Raw genomic sequence first — 23541 nt, 5'->3', positions numbered from 1 at the left:
AAACAACGACGCAAACATCACAAAAATCATAATTCTATTCGACATGGAGTGGTTCAGCTCAAGACTTGGATGAAATGACATATATACCAACTAATTTACAGGTATTCCAAATAAATGAAAGTTAAATTTACAATTAAATACTGTAATGTATGAACAAAAATTTGCGACGCACGTACACACTATGAAGAACCGGAAGAAAATTGGATAAATACTTTATATAAAGCAAATAATGCATGATGCATCACTCACAAGGTTTTTACCAGGTTTACATTACATTTCAGCTTACATGTGTGTAAAGTGACAACTTAGTAGAAAAAAATTTTGAGAAGGTGTAATCGGGTCGATAAATGATTAGAATGACCACTCATGACTGAAATCGACCATTTGAGTTTGAGAAAAGAACCTTTTGAGAGATAAAACAGAAATGATTATCTAGCTTTGCACAGATACATTTCTCAGTATTACAACCTTCTTCTTTTACCACAAAAAACATGGGAAAATTGCGTCATAATAAACGTTCCCACAGCGAAAAACAGACAATATTCTGAATAAACTTTCAAGTCTCTGAGATCTCACAATTAAAGCGCTAAGCAAAGGCGTGAAGGATTATAAGACTCGTTCTTACAGACGAGAAACAATGCGTCAAAGGCGTAACTATCACTCTAATTCTTATCGGGGGGATCCCCGCCAATGTCCTGGAGAGACGCTAGTGCATCAGGCAACAACGACAAAAACAACACAATTTCATTTGACAGACTGATTCACTGATTAATCAATGCTCTGTGTTTACAGTGCGGAGCAAAGAGTATCTATTGACCGCAAGGAACTCTTAAATACTGTAGACTTTTAAGATTTAAAAAAGTCTCCGAGATCTTCGAATCAGAAATATTCGTTCCTATACCCGTTTGCCTGTGCCGTAAAAAATTCAATTACTGTAATTTGCTATTACAAGATTATTTCAATGTTAGTTGTCTTTTAAAAAAATAGCCATCACTTAAACGATACGTAAAGAATTCGAATTACAAGAGTCTTGTTTACAAACGAGAAGAAATGCTTCGAAGGCGTACCTGAGTGGGATCCTTGGAACCATGTCAGTCCCCTTTCCCCAGAAAGACCCTACCGCAACACATAACAAAGACAATAAACAACACAATTTTATTTAACACGGACTCGTTCAATGATTATTAAAGGTTCTACCGTTAGTGTGCGGTGCACAAAGTATCTATAGACTCTTCAAGTCGTTAGCTATCGGTTTTATAATCACTATACTTATTATACCTAGACAACATGCAGTTCACTCAACTCAAACCTACTGCACGGAGAACAATAAACACAACATGAAAAGTTCAAATCAGATGCTTAAAAAAGCTCCTTACACCAATCTAAAATTATGTGCCAACACAACGTAGGTTAACTGAGACCATTACTTTGAGTTGGAGAGCATTTTTTTATAAATCATCTACTGAGGAACGTTAGATAGTATAAAAGTTCCTATACGCTTCTATGAAACTTGGCGTTTTTCAGTTTGCCTAAATTTTTACAGGTTTAGGCATTCTTGCGCATAAAATTGGACGATACTGATTCTGACTTTTGAACTAACAAAGGCGACCTCTAAATCTCTCAGCGTAGTCATTTAAAGCCTTGTGTGTACATCACAACAGACACTTGGCAGGACACTTAACAAGTTAAACATATATGGTACCTTCGAGCACGCCCACGAAAAAAAGACATCAAAAAAACAAAAATAATGGCTCTCAACTAACAACAAAATAATTTTTGCACAAGTTAGCTCATTCGTCTAATTCCTATTCTTGTTTTTACTATTACAGGACACACAAACACAAAAATGAAATCGAATTTAAAGCCACGCTGTAGTTTAACAATAATATACTTTCCTACAGATTTCTCTAACGACAAGATGCAGCTACTGTTGCTTCCCCCTATTTGTAAACAACATAAACAACAAAGCCAGCACTCGATAAGCAAACCCCATGGCAAATAAGACTCCTATACAAGCGCTGTAGTTATTCAGTGTATATCCATTCCTTGTTGATATCTCATGCACATAGAGCTTCATGACATCTGGGTAACGATTAGCCTCCTTTTCAAACAATGCCTCCAGGTACCAGCGGGAGTAAGAGAGACTGTAGACTGGACTGAGCTTGTTATTTTTCATTTTACACAGTGTAGGAGAACTGCCTAGGAATTCAGTGCGAGACAGAAATAGAATTGTGTCAATTTACGAAGATAACCGGCAGCAGAGCAGGATGATGGCAAGAAACACTCAACAGCATGAAATTGCTATTGCAAAATAATTAGTAACTTGACATTCAAATAAATCGTTCCGGGATCGCGCCTGGCAAATATTACATTGTAGGAGTGCCAACTCATGCATAATCGCAAATCGATCACGGGGAAAAATTTTGAAGAGTTTATGGATTTATGCCTGTGCCAAAAACGTACGCAACAGACAATTTTTAAAAGCGCGGCCGATGAGATGACCTAGTTATCGCTCTAAACTTTGTTTGCTTAGACACCGGATCCGAAACAACACAATGTCCTAGAATTGAACTTTTAGCGCAAGTAATCATCAATTACTGGGCTTTTTTTAAGAATTTCGTCATATTCGAGACAGAGTTGACGAGAAGTTTCCTCTGTTTCAGTAAGGGCCGGTCATTATTCACCGCCGGGAGAGGGGGGAAGGGGGGGGGAGGATCATAGTTTTGTCACGATAAAATTTACTTGATCCTTTAAGGCTCTCTTATGACCCCCTCCGCCCTCCCCTGGCGACGACTGATTCTTCCCTCTGCCCTCTGCCCTCCCCCTTGACCATACTCTATCGTCCCATCCCTCTTCTACCTTCCCCTCGTATTACTGTTTGTCATGATAACCTTTCCTTTGTTTACCTGCCAAAAGAGAGGAAATGAGTGCAAAAGTAACAGATGCCATCTGTGAGTTTTTGGGGCTGAAGATAGAGGATATGCAGTATCCCGCTCCAGTGCAGGCGAACTGAACTCCAAGAGTGGCGGCATAATGAAATCGGAAGTAAGCTAAGAAAAGAATTTTCAAAAAAATTAAAACAGACACGTAGATCTAAGTTTGAAAGGTAAAGAGGGGGTGGAGGGAGATATAACTGTGCGCAAGAGATCATAAACTGTTAATCATCTCATGCTGTGCGCCTGTTCGGCCTCAACCCTAACATTCTCTGACTTTCTGGCCTAACGTCAAATATCATACTAACGGAGACTATTACTTTGGTATACTATGGACATTTGTAGACGCCGAAAGGGGAAAAAGTTGAAAAAAAATACAAAGGGGCCCTTTAAAAATTATCAGGTTGATAGCAGAGAGAAACAGAGGCCCGTGATATTCCAATAGTAATGAAAACCTATGCCTATCACATAAAACGACGTCTATTTCTACCTCTCGGTGCAATCAGTGAGTACAGCAGGCTCAAATAAACAACAGGAGTGATGACGATTATGGGAATCTGAGCGACATTGACAGCCACAAAGTAACTTATCCTGTTGACACCAGCTGCGGCTTCACTGCAATGTAAAGTTGATAATGAAGATCAAATAGTAATAAAAGTAAGTGTAAAAGTAAATATTAAACCACTGACACTCCAATGGCCTGATGGACGTTTTCCTCGTCATTTCATTGTCGCCGTCGTCCTCTGCGTTTTCTTCTCTAGTGTCATCGTCGATCGTCTTTTTTGAATTGTTATTCACACAGAGCAAGAAACACAATTCCCCACCCCTTACCGCCAGAAAGTAGTCCTGGTGCTACCAAAACATCTCAACGCAGATAACATAGCGGTCAGACCAATTGCTAAGGAGCTGAGGGTGACGAGAGCGAAGAAATCGTCAAGACGAGCCTGGTGATAGAAATAAAAAAGGTATTTTCAAGTTGGACGAATCGTCACTTAAGACAGAAAGAATACAAAAAATGGAAGGAAAGTACTCTGGAAATCAATTTTTAGCACAGAGAGATTTCACAAATCTCGCCCTGTACGAAAAGCTAAGCATCGGTGCCATGATAATTTTCAGTTATTGACGACAAATTGGCTATTACAGTTATTTGAAATATTCTGACTTTTGGGACCCTTGCCTCTTTCCACAAATTTTTCATTTGCGTTGCACTATAATCTTTAGCAACAAATCTCTCTGAGACTAAGATGCATGAAAGATTTCAAAAACGGCGCTCTAAGTCAAAACCATTTTGCGCGCGATGTATCATACCAGCAGTAATGATCCCGATTTGCCAAACGTTAAATACTGACAACATGAATGCCAACTAACCTCCATCCTGAGGGCACCGAGGGTACCCCCTGCAAGTAACACCAAGAACTGATCCAGAAGAAGTGATCGTGACAAACGAAACTGCAGTCGAATCTCACGACGAAGAAACGTGATAAACTGAATCAAGAAGTTGGGCATCTGCTTGTCTTGATCTGAAAATGGAAATTGAAAGGGCGATCACCTTGTACTAAAGCAAGTAAGTCTCGTTGAAGAGAAGGAAGGTCAAATAGAATATGAAGTTGAACATTACAAAAACGTGAGACATTGGAATTTAAATGGTCCGTAACGTTCAACGAGCTGCTGATGTCCATCATCAGGCTATTTTCTATTCGAGCCACGGAATGTAACGCGAGCTCCCAAAGTTGCAGCTGCGCGCGCAGTCAGACTAATCCACCATGATATTAATTAACAGATCATATCGATGCAAGGCTTCATCAACTTTCAACATGTCGAGTCAGAGGTAAAGAAAGGATCCGCGCAGTTGTGCTGCAATTAGAGAGATTGCACTAAAGAAGCATGAAAAAGTTAGGCTTCACGGGATTGGAACCCATTTCAACATGTCGACTGTAAGCGATTTCTATTTCCTACTGTAATTTAGTTTTCATTCCATGTATTCGTTATTTTCTGTATGGATCCTTCCTTAATACAAGCAATCAACAACTGAAGTAAACTCAGCTGAACGACTGAACAACTGAAATAAACTCAACTCTGAAGTAAATTCTCCACTAAGAAGTAGAAGCATAGACCGCGAGACATCGTCGCGAATGCGAAGAATCGTTGACCGTAGAAATAGCTTTAATGAGAGATTTCTAATTGCGACTGACGATTCCTAATCAATCGGCAGCAGATATATGCATACAAACTGACTGACAAACATCGATTACCACCGATTGATTTAGGCGACAATCAATTATCATTGATCGCGGGGAACAGACTTTTAATACCTTTGGAAATCACTGAGTACCTTTATTTGGGTTTCTCTTGAACAGTTTCAGAGTAGATTTAAAAGACAATTGCTCTATTCCGTCATCCGGACCTGTCCGGCTCCCATCAGCACAGTCAGTGTTTTCAGCACCCGCGTTATTTCCAGCGGCATACTGCTCCCAACGCTCGGGTAAAGTACTAGTTGATTCATCAGAGCCCTTACACAATCCGCCAATGACATCCATGTAAAAATCTGCTGGGTTCACTTTCTCAGGTATTTGAAATCCAAGCATTTCAAAGTAGTTTTCCGCCTCTGATACACATCCTAGGAAGACGGTTCGTCCACCGGGCGCAAGAAAGAGAACTTTGTGGAATTTACCTAAAAAAAATAAATAAATAGAACATGACAACCAGAAAAAGGGGTTGAATTATAAATCTTAGGTTGCAAGAATTTTGCAAATTGAGAAACAAATTAGACCCAAAGAATCGTTTCACTGCTTCTGTTTCTACTCTCATCAAATATTAGAACCACAAAGTTATTTTTGTCTACGTTTTAAGACGGCAAACAAATCAGAGTAAAAAAAATTAAACTTGTTGCAATTTGCAGTTCAGACTTACTGAATATTTCGTATCTTGGCTGATGAATGACGCAAACAATTGTCAGTTTCTTTTTTTCAGCTACGGCTTTTAGCGCATCCACAACCATCAAACTTGAAGTACTGTCCAGTCCGCTACAAGAGAAGCAACAAAGGAAATATGGAGTTCAATGAATCCAGAATGGAAGCACCTTAATGTCAAAGCCTTAGAATGCATAATCAGGCGACTATGGTGGTATAAATGGGACACTGGGGACCTATGGCAACGACTCATGATATTTTGCCTTGTTATGCCTTCAGTGGCTATGGGTTCGAAACATCATCAACCATTAAATAACCTAAAAGAAACCAAAAAGGAATATCCGTATCACCTGCAACAACTCGCTAAAAGAAACACAGAATTTTCCGTCCTACCTCGTCGGCTCATCGAGAAAAAGCAACGTTGGGTCAGTCACCAATTCCATTCCTATGTTGACGCGTTTTCTTTGCCCTCCAGAAATGCCTCTTGATTCCTAGTAAGACAATAAGAAAATAATAATAACCAGAAAAATTAGACAAGCAAATAAACAAAACTAGACTGAAACATATAATCCTACGAAAATGACACATATCTACACGTAAAACTCGAAATGGCAATAGATAGAAGCTATACGAATTCGAGGCTGCGAAGCTGAGAGGCTATTTTCAACGGCCGGTTGCGGTCACAGTAATTCTTTGTAATGGTGTCATGATAATATACTGTATACTCAAGAGTTGGTCCTCACACTGGCAAGCGTTTTTCTCTTAGAAAGCCCATACCTCGTCCCCAATCTTTGTATTCTTGACGTGCGCCAAATCAAGAAGATCCAAGACCTGCCAAACCAAAAGGGTCAGTTTTTACTGTTTCAATTTTATTATTTAATTTAATGGTAACGTGAGTGATGTAGAACGAGCTTACTTACAGGTCCCTCATTACCATTACTCAGTTCCAATACAATGAAAGATTTTAATCGGCGACATACCTCGTTGACTCTTTTTTCCTTTTCGTCTTTGGAAATCGAGGATGGCAATCTTAGATTTGCTTGATAAATCAAAACCTCCTTCACCGTCAATGTTCTGTGCATGATATCTTCCTGAAAAAAACAGTGCAAGTTGAATAGAGGCATATAATGTGGATGAGCATAGGACTAATTCCTCAGGTTGCCTGACACAGAGGTTTCCTTCTTATCCTTGCGTTGAATCATATTCTGTTTAAGTCTAATTTCAAACACTGCATCAATAACTCGAATTGTCCCAAGCATTTTATTATAAAGAACTTTAACCGTCTCTGGGCGCTGAGTGCGGTGGTGGCCCTCTTGAACGACACCGATAGTACACCGATAGAAAAAACCAAGCAGTTGCTTCCTTCTTTCTGACGCAAAACAAACCTGCGGAACAAATCCCGTGATGTTTCTGAAAACACCCAAGTCGTGTACAAAGTTGTTGTTGATGAATAGACTACCGGCGCGTTTCTGAAAACAGAAATAAAAACTGCAGTAAGTGGCCTTGAAATTTGATTAATTAAGTCAACCCTGACGCTTTCAAAGAGCACCGTTTTACAAGATCTCTCTTCAATCTCAATTCTGTTCGTCAAGTCAATTACTTGTGCGCTCATGAAGTCACAATAGGTTTACACCACAAGTTGAACATGCTTGTCATAAGTAGTGATAGCATTGTCTCAACAATAGATTTTCTAGTTGTGGTATTGTAAATATTAGTCGCAACTACAAAAAATAGCAAGAAAAAGGCCTAAAATAGTATTTTCCGCAGGTTTTCAATGACATATTTTCTCTTTAAATGATGGAAATATTTAGTTTTCCTTTATCGGATTCTGTTAGCCGAAGGCTCCTACAAAGAACTAACCATCCAGCCATCTTTTATATCGCTAATGGCCACTTTTAATACTATCAGACCATTTGCAGTTTTAGACACTAAGGGAAAACGAAGCCCTGGTAGCACCTAGGAATGCGTCGATTTCTACAGCATCCAGGGACTGATCACACCCTTGAGCTCAAGAGTGCTGAAGTCAATAATTGGCAGAATTCACTCGAATTTTAAGCTCCGATGAGAGTATTTTTGTTACACTTATTTCACATGGAAGACCAACCCCATAATAGGCTTTTCCACTAAGGGTGTTGAGAAACGTTGTTTTGCCGGATCCCGAGGGACCCATTACCGCAGTTACTTCCCCAGGTAGGAGTTGACCGGACACGCCTTGAAGAATGGCTACTTTTGTCTGTAAAAATGAAGAAAACAACACACAACGCATAACTAAATAAAAATTCTGTTAATTACAATGTGTGTGGTGTCTCTAAAAAATATTTTTAGGAGTAAGCTCTGACTGATTCTTTAGTATTCTCCTTTTACTAAAGATTACGCTCCAATTGAAATATGTTCAAAGCATAAATTCTTCCTTTACTCTCCTACGCATGCAGAAAATCTTACTTTAACGCAGAGTCCTTCGAAATATATCCCATAAATTGGTTTTTTACTTTCCGTGACGCACTTTCACGCCGAATTTTTTCTAAGTGTTAACAAGTTCCCCTGCAGCACTTTGGCGCCAAAAGTAAACAAAAGAAAAATTAATGAATGATACGAATAACAAGATGAAGATGATATCATTTCAACTATTATTATTATTATTATTATTATTTTCATTATCAATACTATTATTACTATTACTACTATTACTATTATTATTATTATCATATGTATTATTATAATAACAGGGGCAGTAGCAGTAACACTAACCACAATCGTATTTTGGCTGCCGATAGTACGTGACTAATTAACGTCTCCGGACTCTGTAGTAAGAAATATACTCTTTGGCGAATATTCGTACATGAGATTGACCGTTACTTTGAGATTGATAACAAAAGACCTCCTTCCCTCCCCTCTCCCTCTGCACAACCAGGTAGTTACCTTTTTAAGAGAGAGGCTAAGGTTTCGAAAACGAATGGTGATGGTTTGTGTCTTTGGCTCCGCCTCCTCTCGGTATTTATCCAAAGTGTTCCTCCTGATACTCTCTTGCATTCTTAAACGTCGTTTTGCGAAGAGTCTCTTTGTTACATAACGTTCACACCATTCTATAAGTTTTTCTTCGTGGTTGAAGCAGAGCAAAAGCAACAGCATTACCACCAATATTGCTAAGATGAGTAAAACACCACCAGGGGCACTCATAGGAGCTGAAGACCCTTTCTTGCATATGGAGAGAATCTGAAAACAGACCAAAATAAGACTGCGCTCAACAAGGAGTTGTGCATGCAACAACAGGGATGGCATCTTCCACGCGTCTCTGCCACTAAATGCAAATGGACGATAAAAGATGAATTGATATTCCCATACTTGATTTACACTTAAAGTAGATGCAAAAGCAACTGGGATAAGTATTGCAACTTCGACGTGGACAGCAAAATTAGCAACTCACTGCTCCGAACCAACCTTAACAACCTGACAGCTTCACTTAGAAAGGGGTTTGGCGCCGTGAAATAGTCTACCTGTAAAGTCACGGAAGGCACAAATTTATTCCTCCTTAAATCTAGTTGCATCGATTTCTTCCCCGTAAAGGAACTTAATTCTTATAATGCACAGCATTCATGAAAAGGATGCATTTTATGAACACTATCTAATATTCTTTGCAGTTTTAGCATTTGCTATTGATATTCATATTTGAAGTACGGAGTAACAGTAAGCCGAATTAATTCTGAGATTATAGTATTTCCATGAACATTTACAATTTCCATAGTTTTGAACTTGGATTTCACATGGCCAAATGGCCTTAAAAATCCCGTTTCTCTCGCATCTATCTTTAACGGCTGTTACCACTTAGGAGATGCCTTCGGATGTGCACTATCAAATAACAATATTGTGACTATTACCAAATATATGTAACAAGACTAATTACTCATACCGGACAGCGTTGCGGTTTCACGCTTCCATTCCGACAGAAATGTCCACTTGGACACGTCTTTTTAATGGTGACGCTTGGGCAATAGTAGCGTGGAGGACAGGGATCTGGGAGCTTTGCTCCAGGGCAAATATACTTAGAAGCTGCATAAGAATCAAAGATAGGAGAGGACTGAGTAGTATTGCAGCATTTTCCACTCTCGCGGCACAATAAAGGCGATTTTTTCTAGGAAATAAGATGAATGTTTTCATCATGAGCTGAGCGCACCACAGGCTCTGCCATCAAAGATATGACATCATAAAGATCGTCACTTAGAACAGAGCATTTAGAAGCGTAAATCTGCAATTGAAAACACGTAAAGTGACACTGGTTTCATTAAACGTCGGCAAAGTGTGTTATCAGACTCAAACCTTGTTGGCATTGTAGTTCTTGCAAGATCACTTTAGGGAGCCCCCCCCCCCCTTCCCAGTTAACTCCAGGATCCACTCACGTGTGAGAGGAAGTCGAAATTGTTTAGGCCTCTATCTGAAAACTGATTTTAGCTCAAGACAATTGGCAGTCAGCCAATAACACTCCTGGGTGGTAAGGACACTGCAAAATTAAATTGTTTTGCCCAAAGACCCATCCAGTCTCGAACCAACCATGAAAGCACCGTTCCACTCGCTCGGTCGTGAATAAGATCATGAAAAACTTACCGTGGCGTTAACTAGTTTATCTCTAACACAGTATGCTCCCTTTGGACATGGTATGATACAGAGTCGATCCTGGGGACAATAGAAGCCTAAAAACATTCATAAAGTTAATATTTCCTCAATTTTACGGTAGATTCTTACTCCAAGCCGACAGATGACTTTTCGCCTTAATTGCGTTTTTGCTGAGGGTTAAATTTATCCCTTTCATGAGATCATGTAAACAATTTCGCTGCCTCTTCTATGTCTTAGACCGATAAACGATGATGACACAACTTGCAAAGCGGTCAATTCAGGGCTTTCCAGCAGTCTCGCTCAAATCCTTTACGAGTGAAATTGGTCTTGAATAACTCCTTACTTTGTTTTTTCCACATCAGTTTAGAACTTTAATCGTAGTAAAACTGTATAGAGTCGACTCCCGTTATTGCGGACACCGTCGGAAGGAGATTTAGTGCCTGCAATAACGAGAATCCGTAATAGCGGGGTACGAGAGAAAAAAAATTGTTTTATCTCTAAACATATGAAATAATATGTAACTACACAAACATAAATCCTTGTAAATCCCTTATTTACCAATTTAGTTCTACGAGTGTCACAATGCAAAGGCTTACCTAAACCAGTCTGCAGAAATCAGCAGAGACGACAGCGAATAAAATAAACAAGTTTTGATCTCGGCCTGAAGTTCGTTACAAAACGAAAAGCGTCTTCAGATCCTTAAAAAAAATATCCAGGCTGATAGAACTATTTTCTTAGTTAACCTCCATGTTTTTCCTTGATAACACGTAGTTCTCGTCTGCAATGGAGTTATCCGCTGATATATTCCAATGGGATTGCTTTGCAAGTTGTGACAACGTCGTTTTGATTTCATTGAAGAGAATGAATGGGAAGTAATCCCCCCCCCTTCCCACTGTACCAAACATTCCATGAGCGCACTTAGGATATTGATGGTAGAGAGATCTTACCCATAAACCGCGAAAGAAACCATTTCATCATAACAAACAACCGAAAGTTGTTGCGACTTCCCACTTCCGGGATGGCAAATTGATAAAATGTCATCAGGGAACTACAAACTTACCATCAGGACAGGGTTCGAATTTCATTGAATGTTTATTCAAGAAAAATCCCGCCCCACAAGCTGAGGAATTTTGAGGTTCCATACAAAATGGTTTTCCCCCGCTTGTATGCGTTGGACTAGATGTCATCATACTCGGGGTAAGTGTCGCTGCTGAAGCGTTACACGGTTTTGCAAGCGGACAACAGACATCGACGTACTTTGCGGGACAGCAAGATTTGGGTAAATCGTCAAAAACATCTGCATACAAAGATAAAACAAACAATTTTGACTGAATATTACTTTTAACTTGCAGTTGATAGAAGTATCAAAATTTCTATGTCTAAAGTGGATTTTGCTAAGCCCAACTTTTCGTTCTTCTATACACCGTGTTAACTTCCTACGTTTAACCATACAATTTCCTTTTTGAATTAATACTGCCTTATTGCCTTCGTTTTTAATTCCTCTGAAACGGGAAAATAAGTTACATTTTGGGCAACTTATTAATGCTCGTCTAATTTGCACCGACAGAATTTTCATGTAAGGAGATGTTGCATGACGAACAACAAACGGCAGCTGTACCCTCATCCTCTTTATGTCATTCGCGTCACTCTGGCTCTTCCAGCGGCCGACTTTCCCACACGGTAAAAAGTTCGGAAAAAGAAATGATCTAACACTAAAAAGCCTTTACACAGACTAGAGAGACCAACAGAGACACCGCTGCTTCCTTTTACGCACGCAACCGAAATAAATTGACAGCAGTTATTTGAATTTGCATTACTCGTGATTTCATTTAAGGCCGCAGAACAACTTAAAGGAGGGGGGCATTGGGATTTTCGGTTTTGGTTATTTTTGAGATCGGTTTTTCGTTTCTTGTGCTAAATAACTTGAAACAGTTTTTTTTCTACAGTTTTGCGGCTTCTAATAGACCCCAATGTCTTCCTCTTGAAGTTTTTAAGCTTAAAGATGGCCTCATTTCTCTAACACGAATCGTTTAATTGATTGTTTTCTTAAAGGAAACTGTAAATAAGTCGTGGATACTTTACGTTTCAATGGATTTTGAAGATAATTAAATTCCTCTTTACAAAAACACACTTCTACAGCTAAACATAGGCAGCCAATGGGTAACTCTCGGATAGCGTTGAAACTCTTTGGAATTTACTTTGAACTGCTGGGGTGATGTTAATTGAATAGTCAGAATTCACATTTTGGCTATCGTTTGACCTACACCATCCCTTTAACGTCACTATTTGCTATAAAAGCGTATACTATAACATATTTCTACCGTAAAATTTGTATGGTTGTGCTGCAGATTGTGAACAGGTTACTCGCTTCATTCCACCTCGTTCTTTTCGGATAGGATTCTATTGGAGAGCAATTGAATCCCGACAAAATTGCAAATGAACGACTGGCTGGTTGGCTATCAGTTTAGCTGCCCTCTGTTAACAAAAGCTCATTCATAACTTTTTCTTAAGTTTTTGCGCTGCTGTCCTCCCCCACCGGTATATTTCATAGATCTTGGGGAGGTGAATGAAGAGGAGTAAGATAGTGTTTGTGGGAAGGTTTTTGTCTTATTTTAAAGTGGGTCGCGACGCAGAGTGTCGCCGTTGGCACATCATGGTCAAGGTATGTTGACATCTGAGTGAGTGACAAATTTGCATATTTTAACCCCTAACAATAGTTGTTGCTACGCTTCGCGTATCCACGACTAAAAATAAAACCATCCATCTTCTTTAAGGGAGGCGGGGAGGTGAGCAAGGAGCCAAGGGAGCGGCGAATAACCAGATTACTATGGCGGATGAATTAAAGTGGGAATATTTAGAGATCCCGTTGACTTAAACGTTAACTTAAGCACACGCTCAAGCTAGTGGTTGCGGTCATAAGCATAAGCAGAGAATTTATAAATAAAGGTCTTTTCTCCTAACCACCGGTAGCCTTTTTCGCGAGCCCGCCAGCCCCTTTCCCACTTCATCGCCCTTGAAAAGAAAATTAAGCTTAAGGCCATATTTCATTCGGAATATAAGAGCCAGGTTCAACGTAAAAATATCATTCAGAAAAATTAGTTTCTATCTGAACTTTGAAAGACAGCTGGTAAAGTATGTTCAAGTTCCACGTGGTCAAGTGTCTAATTCATCCTCAAACTACTCACGCTGTTTCAATGGAATATAAAAACCTTATTTTGTCTGTGTAAACGAAAAAATTCTGCATGATATATCCTTTCCCTTCTAATGTTATTACACAAAGCGATGTGTCATTATATTGGTGAAGCATAGCGCGTAACCAAACAACCATGCACAGAAATTTTGAATTGATTAAAAATTCAGATCGCTCTCATTTGTGAAGTGTCCAGAGATGCTTTCGTTACCAACCCAAAGATCGCCCAAAATATGGTCACATTTCGTAAAACTCACAAGATGCAATAAAACGACAAGTAAATAAGGTCTATTACCTCCGCATTTCCCGCCATAAACCACTCGGGTGAAGGAAAGTCCGAGAATGAACCAAATTGTAGTCACCATGCGGAAAGCCTGTCTTCTCCTTTCTCCAAGATTCAAATGCTTGTGGTTCGACAAATCGCGAAGGTATGAATATTTCTCTTCCACTTCTACTCCTCAGCCTAAAGTATAACTACAAGGAATAAGTTATGGTTTCTTGACAAACTGAAATTAATGTTTATCAGACCAAGCGTCTCCAGCTATGTTAATATGATACGGAGCATAGTGTAATAGACAAATTCGGCTAACTCACGCGTGAGATTGAATTGTGTGCTCACATTGCGTGACAACAAAGCTCACTTTTGTATATAATTTGCTTTATCAAACAAGTCGATTGATAAAAGTAAATTAACTACAGTGGTTAATTCACTTTATCAACTCGTTTGATGAAACCAAATTATTTTCATGTATCCCTACCGACGCAGCACCATAGTTTCTTTAGAAACTAATCCCAACACTTTGGTTTGTTTCAAAACGCGGCTGCTTGTAATCTCTGTGTAAATCACGTGCGTTACTGTAGTTGTTTTAATCACATAACAGCAGACCTGGTCGAAATCCTCAAGGAATCCGTTCCCAAAATTTAGTCCAACAACTTGGTCTTTGTGGCTTGAGCAAGGCTGAAAAAAAAAATGCTGGAGAGAAAAGCTATAGGTTTTTTCGAGAAGGGTATGTTTACGATATTTACGCATGTCAGCCGTCACAGGATTTCTACGTCGAAGCACATTGCTATAGATATTTAAGAAAAAGCGAAGAACCTCATTTTTAGCCGTAATCTTCAAGGAAAGCGATGACAGAGCGGAAGTTTTCAAAGCACATTGTTCGTGTAAAGGAGTTTGCGGTGAACATCAATTGCAATCATGTAATCATTAAGGCGCGAGACGACCGAAGGTTCGTCCATTGAATCTATCGGGTATCGAGTGCTGCAGCACGAGCAAAATAGCTGCACAGTCTCATTCACAAGGCATCAATAACCAAAAGCGTGTCAGGCTTTTTCGATATTCTGATAGGTTGTGTAGATATCGTTATCTAAAGTTGGAGTAGCTATATATGCGAGTCGTGCTGCGTAAATGGACGCCCACGACAAATATTTCAAATATTAAAATTTCCCGACACACTTTTGTTTGTCATTATTCCTAGGATGTTTCGGCGAAGTTTGACGGAAATCGGTCAAATCTATATACCCTATAAATTCGCTCAAAGCGGTTGTATTCCTCCCAAAATCAAATAGGAGATTTTAGCTCATAAAGGTTCGCAAACAACTCGCGCCATGCCAGGAGATTAGGGACTTCAAGATACGGTACGGTGAATCTTTATTACGTCTACCTTGGTCGCGATGGATTAGGATGAGTACGGCGTATTTCCCGCCAAGTACGAATCGCTAAGGTGCAGTGACAATACGGCGAAAAGATCAGAGCTCAAAGCGTTGTTGTGCAGTCATTTTATTTGCAAAAATGTCATCCTTCAAGGAAGCAATAGAGAGTTAGTCCGTCTTTGTTACGACATGAATTACATAAGTGATGACGAATTTTTGCTGTCTTACACTGGTTACGAATTTCAAAACCTTAGAACTTCCGTATGACTCGAGAATTTTAGTGACGACGAATGTTTGGCACAGTTTAGGGTTTAAAAAATGCACTTAGCGGTACTTGCTGAGGCTCTACAAATTCTTGCAACCGTAGGATGCAGCCAAGGGAGTGTTTGTGATGGAGAAGAAGCTTTATGTATGCCGTTAAAAGGCATGTGTTATCCATGTCGGTACAGCGACATGGTACAATGGTTCGCCAAGCCTGGCCTGTTCCTGTTATCAGCAAGATAACAAATGAAGTGTTGGATTACATTTATGCAACTCATGGTCATCGTATTCAACAATGAAATCTAGAATACTACTCATTAGACCCAGGAATCTGGAATACTACGCCGATGTAGTTCACAGAAAAGAAGCACCACTGGATAACTGCTTCGGGTTTGTCGACGGAACTGATTGGCCTATATCTAGACCAGAATGCAACCAAAGAATCGTCCACAACGGGCTTACCCGTGTCCATGCTATCAAATTTCAGTCTGTCGTAACCTCAGACGGAATGATTAATAATATGTTTGGACCTGTTGGTGGGTACTTTAGAGTGTTTGCATTCCAATATTTATGTTTGCTTATGTGTTTGTATGGTTTTTGTATTCGATCAATAAAAAATGATTTATTCTAAGAGAGAGGCAACAGCAAATGCAACTTTATTTACGACGTACTTACTAATTCTGAGTTATTAATTAACATTGTATTTTTCAGAGGGAAGAAGACATGATGCCGGGATGTTGGCAGACTCCAATCTGTTGGCAGATCTCAACCGATATGCCCTTTCGCTATCTGGACGGCCTCTGTGTATATACGGTGATCCGACTTATCCTTTGCGAGTGAACCTCTGGGGCCCACTCAGAAATGCAGTTTTGACTCCTCAAATGGAGGTCTTCTGGCTCAATGGCTCTTCGGAGACATTGTAAACTATTTAAAGTTTTTAGATTTTACAAAGAACTTAAAACCTTGTTTGAGCTCGGTAGGGAAAATATATATCGTTTGCGCACTTTTAAGATACAGCCTTACTTGCATGTATGGAAATAACACTTCTGAGTTCTTTCGGTGTAACCCTCCGGACCTTTTTACTTACTTTGCATGATACTATGGTTTTTTTTTTTAACCGAACAAAAAGAAAGTATAGTTGTTAGCACTGAAATAATTTACTCATTTAAGATATATCTTGAATAGTTTAAACCACTGAACAAATTTCCAACAAAATAGGGGGAAATCATATTTGCAGAACACAACAGAATTTACACCGACTTTAAAAAAACAGAGAATGCAAAATGACATTTAACAAACAAAATCAGTAACTTGAAGATGCAACAAATTTACAAGGAAGAGTAAATTAATGCGATGTCATCTCTGTCGGAAAACTAGTTCGTTATTACTTTTTCGTAAGTCTTTCTAACAATACCATCATAGTCTGTGTTTGTTGTTGCTGTTGCTGCTAAAAAGCCATCTGAAGTGTTTGCATCTGATCTTGTTGTTTTGCCATGTTTGCAATCATAGCATCCAGGGTCTTTAACATCTCGCTTGCTTCTCTTTTTCGTTTTCAACTTCTCCTGCTTTCAAAGCGAGCTCCTCTTGACGGATCTTAAGCTCCTTTTCTGACTTTTTCCATAGAAATTCGGTAACATCAGCTCCGCTTCTTCGCTGCCTTTTCGCTGTTCTTTCATTCTTCATTAGCCCTTGTTTTAGTTTCACCAATTCTTTCCAAGGCGAAGGAGGCGAGCGTGGCCTAGTGGTTAGGGCGCTGCACTTGTAAGCCGGAAGTCCGGGTTCAAGTCCTCCTCCCTGCCACTGGATGGATTTGTCTTCGGTGGCCCCGAATTCAACTCCTGCACGCTTTGTAAATAGCCAACTGGTCTGCCTCCTACCAGTTGGGGTTTTTAACGAGTTTCTGTTCATTTACGATATTTGTTTCCTTATTTACAGTGTCCCCAATTAGCACAGCAATGCTAAAATACACTGACACTTAAATAAAGTTATTATTATTATTATTATTATTATTATTATTATTAAGGCTTGGCAACGCTTCTCTTCGGCTTTTTTGCGATCTGTTTCTACGCTCTTGCTGCTACAAGATTCTCTCGTCGATTCTGCTAGTTTCTCTCTTTCAGACATTTCTTCTAACAGTACGTCGAGCTCTTTTGGTTCGAGACATGCACCACATGCTTTTGCTTCTTCTCTACTTTGCTGTCGAGATCTTCCAAGTAGAAAGTCAAATCTCTTTCTCATCGCCCTTTGATTTACTTTGAATTTGACTGCAGTTACACAGTTGAGATTTTCGGAAATTTGCGTCCAAGTTCTTCCTCTTTCATTGCTTCCTTTCTTGAACTTGTAAAACTCTTGCAGAAAAATTTCTCTGCACAGCAACACGTCGTGCGCTGTTGTCCACTCCATTGGCTTGTTATAAAAATCAAAATTAACAGAAATGAATGAAATTTTTAATAACTTGTTATCAATACCCATGCACCAGTTTAGTGCCGGAAAAGCAAACCGAAGAACTCGACTGAGTCAAAAAAAAATTAAAACGAACGAAAACGATAAAAAAATACTTACCATTGCCCCTTGGTAGTGTTGGCGGCGGAAGCTGTCCCTGATTTTGACATATTTTTTCTACAGATAAATTTTGACCAATTTTCGTCTTAGCTATGAGTTATCAATTCGTAAAGAAACGAAATCAATTCAATCGCAAGGAAAAATTCAAATAATTAAGACTTCAAACACAATATTATGGCAAATTCTGACGTACTCACCACTACGAGAGACGATTTTGCCGTAGCAGATGGCAAGAGTACGGTGTGAATTCCCACCTTGGACATGCGCAGTCCGACGGGTTTAAAGGGTAGACTTCCGGTCGCCGTAGTAGAGCCTGCATCTTAAAGTCCCTATTACTTCTGTTAAATTTCTTGATTAGCATTAAAACGTACCTAACCACGTTCTGTAATATCATAACGACAGTCTGCTAACGATGAGCTGATAGTGCTTGATTCTTGCTGCTATGACAACGTTTTGCCAATCAGGAGTATATGCACAGTTGACTCTCATTAACCCATATAGTCCGGTGCGATGGGTCAGAGTAATGAGACGGAAAATTGTAAGAAAAAAAAACATTTTGAAGTAGAACTTTTTAGCTGCGTATCTAAGTTGCTATTGCAAAAGTCATTCGAAAAATACGGTTCTTTTGAAAATTAGTGATCACTTATTAATGTTGCTTTGATGATGCGTAAAAATATAACTGACTACCAACAAAATGCAAAAAGGAATTACCGATTGGGACGGACAAGTAAATACTAACTACTTTAAATTCCGGATTCAGTTTAATAATTATATAATTTCCGGGGTAGAGAGGGTGGATCCTTGGGGTCATTCTAGCCTCCCCTTCTCAAAAGATGTTAGTGTTATTGCCCGAGAGTAAGGCACAAAAGTTGGATTGAAAACAGCGCACGGCGCGGCACTTATTACGCTGAATGATCACCTCACAGCGTGGTCTCACACCCACTACTCAGTAATGAATGAGTTGCCAGTAATCGGATCTTTGTGTTTGCGCAAAGATCTCTGGGATTGCCACGGGGCAAATATTGCAACTCGCAATAAAGGAATGTATGGCAAGGGATTATTTCGATATCCAAAAAAAAACGATTTTGGGGAGAGATCATCGCTTTTTTTCCGCTGTTTTAAAAGAAATGGAGGTGGTAATATTGATACAAGGGTAGCGCAAGGTTTTGTTTGAATAACCGTGAAATACGTGGTGAAATCTAGCCATTAACTTTTTTCCATGCGCAAGGGTTATAGTGAAATTGACATCCCGTAATGATCTAGAACTTTAGAAATATTAGTTTTAAATCGCCAAGAAATATCCCAATAAAGCCTTTTCAATTTTATTTAGGTGTGTTCAGTATCTAGCTTTTTCCTTGGCTTGGTAATGCAACAGCAAAAAGAAAAAAGGTTCTAACAACTACCTCAAGGCAGCAGGAGATTGGAATGATGTGCTTTAGAATTAAAAATACAAAAATATGGAAACCGGAAATGAAATCGCTTTCGCATGGCTACTGCGTAGCGCAGTGGCAAGAAAGAATCTAGGGCCCTAAATTGAGAATATCAATTGATTTTTTAGCGGGATCAACACCTATGGTTGTAAAAATAGTGTTTGTTTCTTTCACTACCTACTTATGGTGATTGTTTTCTGTTACATTCTGACTAATAATTCGCACAGCAAAACCAAGCCAAACTAAACTCAATTACTCAACAAAGGGAGGTTTTATTTTATCATTCATTTATATCTTTCTCTGCTTTTATTTCTTTGGAGATCATCCTTGTCACGCTACAGTTTCTAAAGAATTGTCTTTGAGCTTCTTTTCTCTTGTAATAACGAGTGTTGGCTTTCAATTTTTAACCCACGTATTGAGTAGTCAGTCGTTACAAATAACAACCAAGACTAACATGACCATTCAGCCGGTCATAGCTGTCTATATTATCACATTTTCGGGTTGCCTTAAGTAAACTCGTCCGTCTCATGTACCGTCCTTAGTGAGACGTATCTACATCAATGTAAAAGAATGCCTCTTTAAAGTTCATTGATTGATTGATATCAGCGGTGTCATCACAAAAGTAGTATGTACTCTACTGAAATAAACACTTCAATGTCGTTTTACTGATCTAGGCAAAGGCTTTTCATTCTTTTGTGCCTTTATGTGAGAAAAAAATGTTATTTCATCATAACAGCCCAATCAGTGGGTCAATATTTTATCCCCATAATTTTAAACCTAACAAACAGTATTTTCTTTAAACATCATCATTGACGTTAGTTTTCCGTAATGGACCTGTGCTAGCAATGTAGAGAAGCGCGCAAGAATTTTTCTTTTTTACTTCGAGCTTAATTTTTTTTTTCAATTTTATATTTCTCCAAACATTATAAATTAACGACCCTAAAGAGGAATGTTGACCGGGTTCGAACGGCGTAGAGTCTTACGAAATATTATTTGTAATATACCTGCTCTAAATTCTGGCATCCGTATGGCGTAAATCATAGGATTTATTAGCGAGTTGAAGACAAAAAAAACATACACCGCCATTGAAATGTGAAAAGCGTAATTGGTGGGAAGGCTGGATTGTAGCTTAAAATCAAACGCCACTTCACCCCAGTAAACCATTTGCGGCAGGAAAGTTAAGAACGATCCAAATGTGACAAGAAACATTGTACTTGTCAGTTTTCTTTCCCTCAGGTCGGCTGCACCATGGAGTTGAGAAAAACGACCACGACGAACTTTGATGTAAATGGAAACGTAGCACGCAAATATAACTAAAAGAAGGATAGAAAGATATGAGAAGAGGACCGAAGTAATTTTAAAGCTGACGTGATTGAAGTTTATTAGTCCAAACACTAAAGACATCACGACTACAGGGAATAACCAAGTAACAGTTATAACCACTCCATAAACCCATTTCTTTACAGAACGATGCTTGAAAGGACAAAATGTTGCGTGTGTTCGTTCTAATGAAATAAAAGCGAGGTTAAGAAGCGAGACTTTATCAATATGATACCCAGTAGCCCTCCCTAGTACGAATAACAAAATGCTATCAGGCCTATCGTACTCCCACAGATCGCAGGACCAACTCATAAAAAAGTCAATCCAAAGAGGCCCACTAACCGCCCCGACCAAGAGATCGACTATGGCCAGATGGATAATCAAGTATGTACTCTTCCTCTGTAGCTGGCGCTGCTTCACAAATATAATAATGGTGATGATATTAAGGATGACTATGGCCAGACATACAATGCTGAACACAGCAAACCATGAAACGCAGTGGGAGGCAGGAAGGTAACGAGCAATGTTAGTTGTGTTGGGAGCCATTGAGTTTCCACTGAAATATTATTTCACCAAACGACCTACAAATGGAGACAAGTTGTTAAATTTTCAATGAACGACAGAATCTTTCCTGACCTGGATTGTTTTTGCGATGCTAAAGAAAGTTTTTTTTTTCTGATTAAACCATGTGTAGACAATAACGATTGAGACTTTAATATTTCTCAACAATACACGCCACTTACGTATGATTGCAAGGGATAATGGGAACATATCTGAATAAACTGTATTCGACGACTTGACAGGGCTGTTTCAACCACTGGCACAAAAGCATGAGGTAATTAGTCCGATTTTGGTGTCGTTATCAAAGGTAGTTACATTTACATGTATATGGCTTCTTTAAAGTTTGTAAAAGGAAAAGTACTTGTACAATGCCTCGGTCAAATTTCCAATTTCAGAGTCCTGGGCCAAAAACTTTTTAAAAAGGCACTGCTTAGATATTATTGTACTTACCCGGTTGCAATATTGTTTCCATACCGTCACAGCCTTATTACTTCTGCGAAATTTCTTGATTAGCACAAAAACGTACCTAACCACATACGGTAATATCACAACAACAGTCTGCTAATGATGAGCTTAGTTGAAGTGTCGAAGGTTATATCTCCAATAATAATGTTCTTTCAAACCACTATACCACAGTTTGAATTGGCCAAAGAAAGAAAAAAATTATAAAAATGAATAAACATACCTTGAAAAGAAATTGCAGTCGTATTCAGAGTCACTTAATCCACTCTCTTTATATACATGAAAGAGGTGTGGGGGTCGTTGTCGGTAGTAAGATGGTTATATGAGACGTGAATTAACCAGTTAATATTTTTAGATAGCTCTTCATTCAAACACCAGTGTACAAGGAAAATTAGTTAATTATCATATCGCAGGTGCACAGGAACTAGCCCTCAGAATGGGATAAACCTATTTGTTTAATTGACTATGTCTTCGGCGACAAGCCTAAACTAGATTTTACCTCCTAATATTATCAGATAATACAGATAAAAGATTAAAACCTTCTTCTAAGATTCTTTCGTGAACTAAAAGAATGGGTTTTGAACATCTACTTACGCTTTTGTTAAGGAAACACATGATCAAACGAAACCAACAAGAAGTTGGTTTTATTTTACTAAGTGGGAAGAACAAACGTTAAACATTCGAAATGCCTCACGACAGGTGAAGGAAGTCTTATTCCTTTCTGAAACATAATTAATTATTCCTTGCACAGGTTTATTATTGAGGTGTTATCTACTAGTGCCGACGAAAGAAATACTCTCCCGACTTTCGATAAACCTTGGATACAGTCTCATGGTTCTTGATTCTTACTCCTATGACAACGTTTTGCCACAGTTGACTCCCATTAACTCATATAGTCCAGTGCAATGCGGTCAGAGCATTGAAACGGGAAAATTGTAAGAAAAAAATATTTCGAAGCAGAACCCCTGGAATTATGGAAATAAAATTACCCGAAATGTAAACAGAAAATTAAAAAACTATCAACTTTAGTCTGAGTTGCCGCAAGACTTGAATGAACGAGAGTTCGAGTGTGGGAAGCTTGGCAGTCATCGGTGAAACGATGATTATGTGAGGTAAATTCATAATTGACTAAAAAAAACTGTTAATAAGTCTTCCGTGAACCCAAAGATGAAAGCCGATACGAGAGCAGCTGGATAGGAAGGGAAAATAATCAATAGGCCAAATATGATAGGATATGTTACTTATTTTACCGGCGTTGTAAGCAAGTAAATGGATCAATTTGCCTAAAAGGATATCTCTATGTCAGCCCATTCTGGACGGACATTCGTCATACTGACTATCGCTGAGCCAACCCTTATTAAATGTAAATAGATTGTGTGATGGGATTTTTACTTAAAGATTGCTCTCTGTCAATGTCCACAAAACAGGAATGAAGCAATTAGACAATAAATGTTCCGCATTGTACACAAAGTGAATGGTTATTGCCCGAGTGCGTGGAAGAAACGTGAAGAGAATATTTTAACTGCTTCAGCACAGGTGTTAATTTGGGTCCAACGTATCATACATTTTTCAGTGAATAAGTCCTCTCCCTTTTCCCGATAAAAAGGGAAAACCGCTTCCTAAAAAAAGGTTTTTCACAACGAGGAATCGCA

The 23541-nt window shown here is 38.9% G+C and overlaps 2 protein-coding genes and 1 pseudogene across 4 annotated transcripts; all 3 read right to left on the bottom strand.

The window, feature by feature from the left end:
- Positions 1-1136: 1136 nt before the first annotated feature.
- Positions 1137-14214, bottom strand: LOC136279755 (uncharacterized). Of its 3 annotated transcripts, none has more exons than XM_066163827.1 (17): positions 13936-14213; positions 11511-11747; positions 10442-10527; positions 9750-9971; positions 8762-9055; positions 7947-8075; positions 7228-7311; positions 6823-6933; positions 6620-6673; positions 6236-6333; positions 5844-5956; positions 5266-5604; positions 4302-4453; positions 3765-3877; positions 3424-3548; positions 2907-3050; positions 1137-2199 (listed from the first exon to the last, which is right to left on the bottom strand). In XM_066163827.1, exons 1-17 carry the CDS (start codon positions 14003-14005, stop codon positions 1925-1927), a joined length of 2646 nt encoding a protein of 881 aa, XP_066019924.1. In that variant the 5' UTR covers positions 14006-14213; the 3' UTR covers positions 1137-1924. The 3 variants fall into 3 exon arrangements, with proteins under 3 accessions (XP_066019924.1, XP_066019926.1, XP_066019925.1); XM_066163829.1 differs by lacking the exon at positions 13936-14213 and adding an exon at positions 12069-12193; XM_066163828.1 differs by lacking the exon at positions 7228-7311 and having other exon boundaries at positions 13936-14214.
- Positions 14215-16938: 2724 nt separating this feature from the next.
- On the bottom strand, positions 16939-17957 carry LOC131784421 (uncharacterized; annotated as a pseudogene).
- Positions 17958-20400: 2443 nt separating this feature from the next.
- LOC136279363 (trace amine-associated receptor 1-like) lies at positions 20401-21412 on the bottom strand. Its single transcript, XM_066163001.1, has one exon. It carries the CDS (start codon positions 21410-21412, stop codon positions 20486-20488), a length of 927 nt encoding a protein of 308 aa, XP_066019098.1. The 3' UTR covers positions 20401-20485.
- Positions 21413-23541: the final 2129 nt, after the last annotated feature.

This window comes from Pocillopora verrucosa, chromosome 3 (genome assembly GCF_036669915.1).
Source record: "Pocillopora verrucosa isolate sample1 chromosome 3, ASM3666991v2, whole genome shotgun sequence".
NCBI classification, from domain to species: Eukaryota; Metazoa; Cnidaria; class Anthozoa; order Scleractinia; family Pocilloporidae; genus Pocillopora; species Pocillopora verrucosa.
The sequence above is the reverse complement of the archived record's forward strand: the minus strand, read 5'-3'. Positions and strand labels throughout refer to the sequence as shown.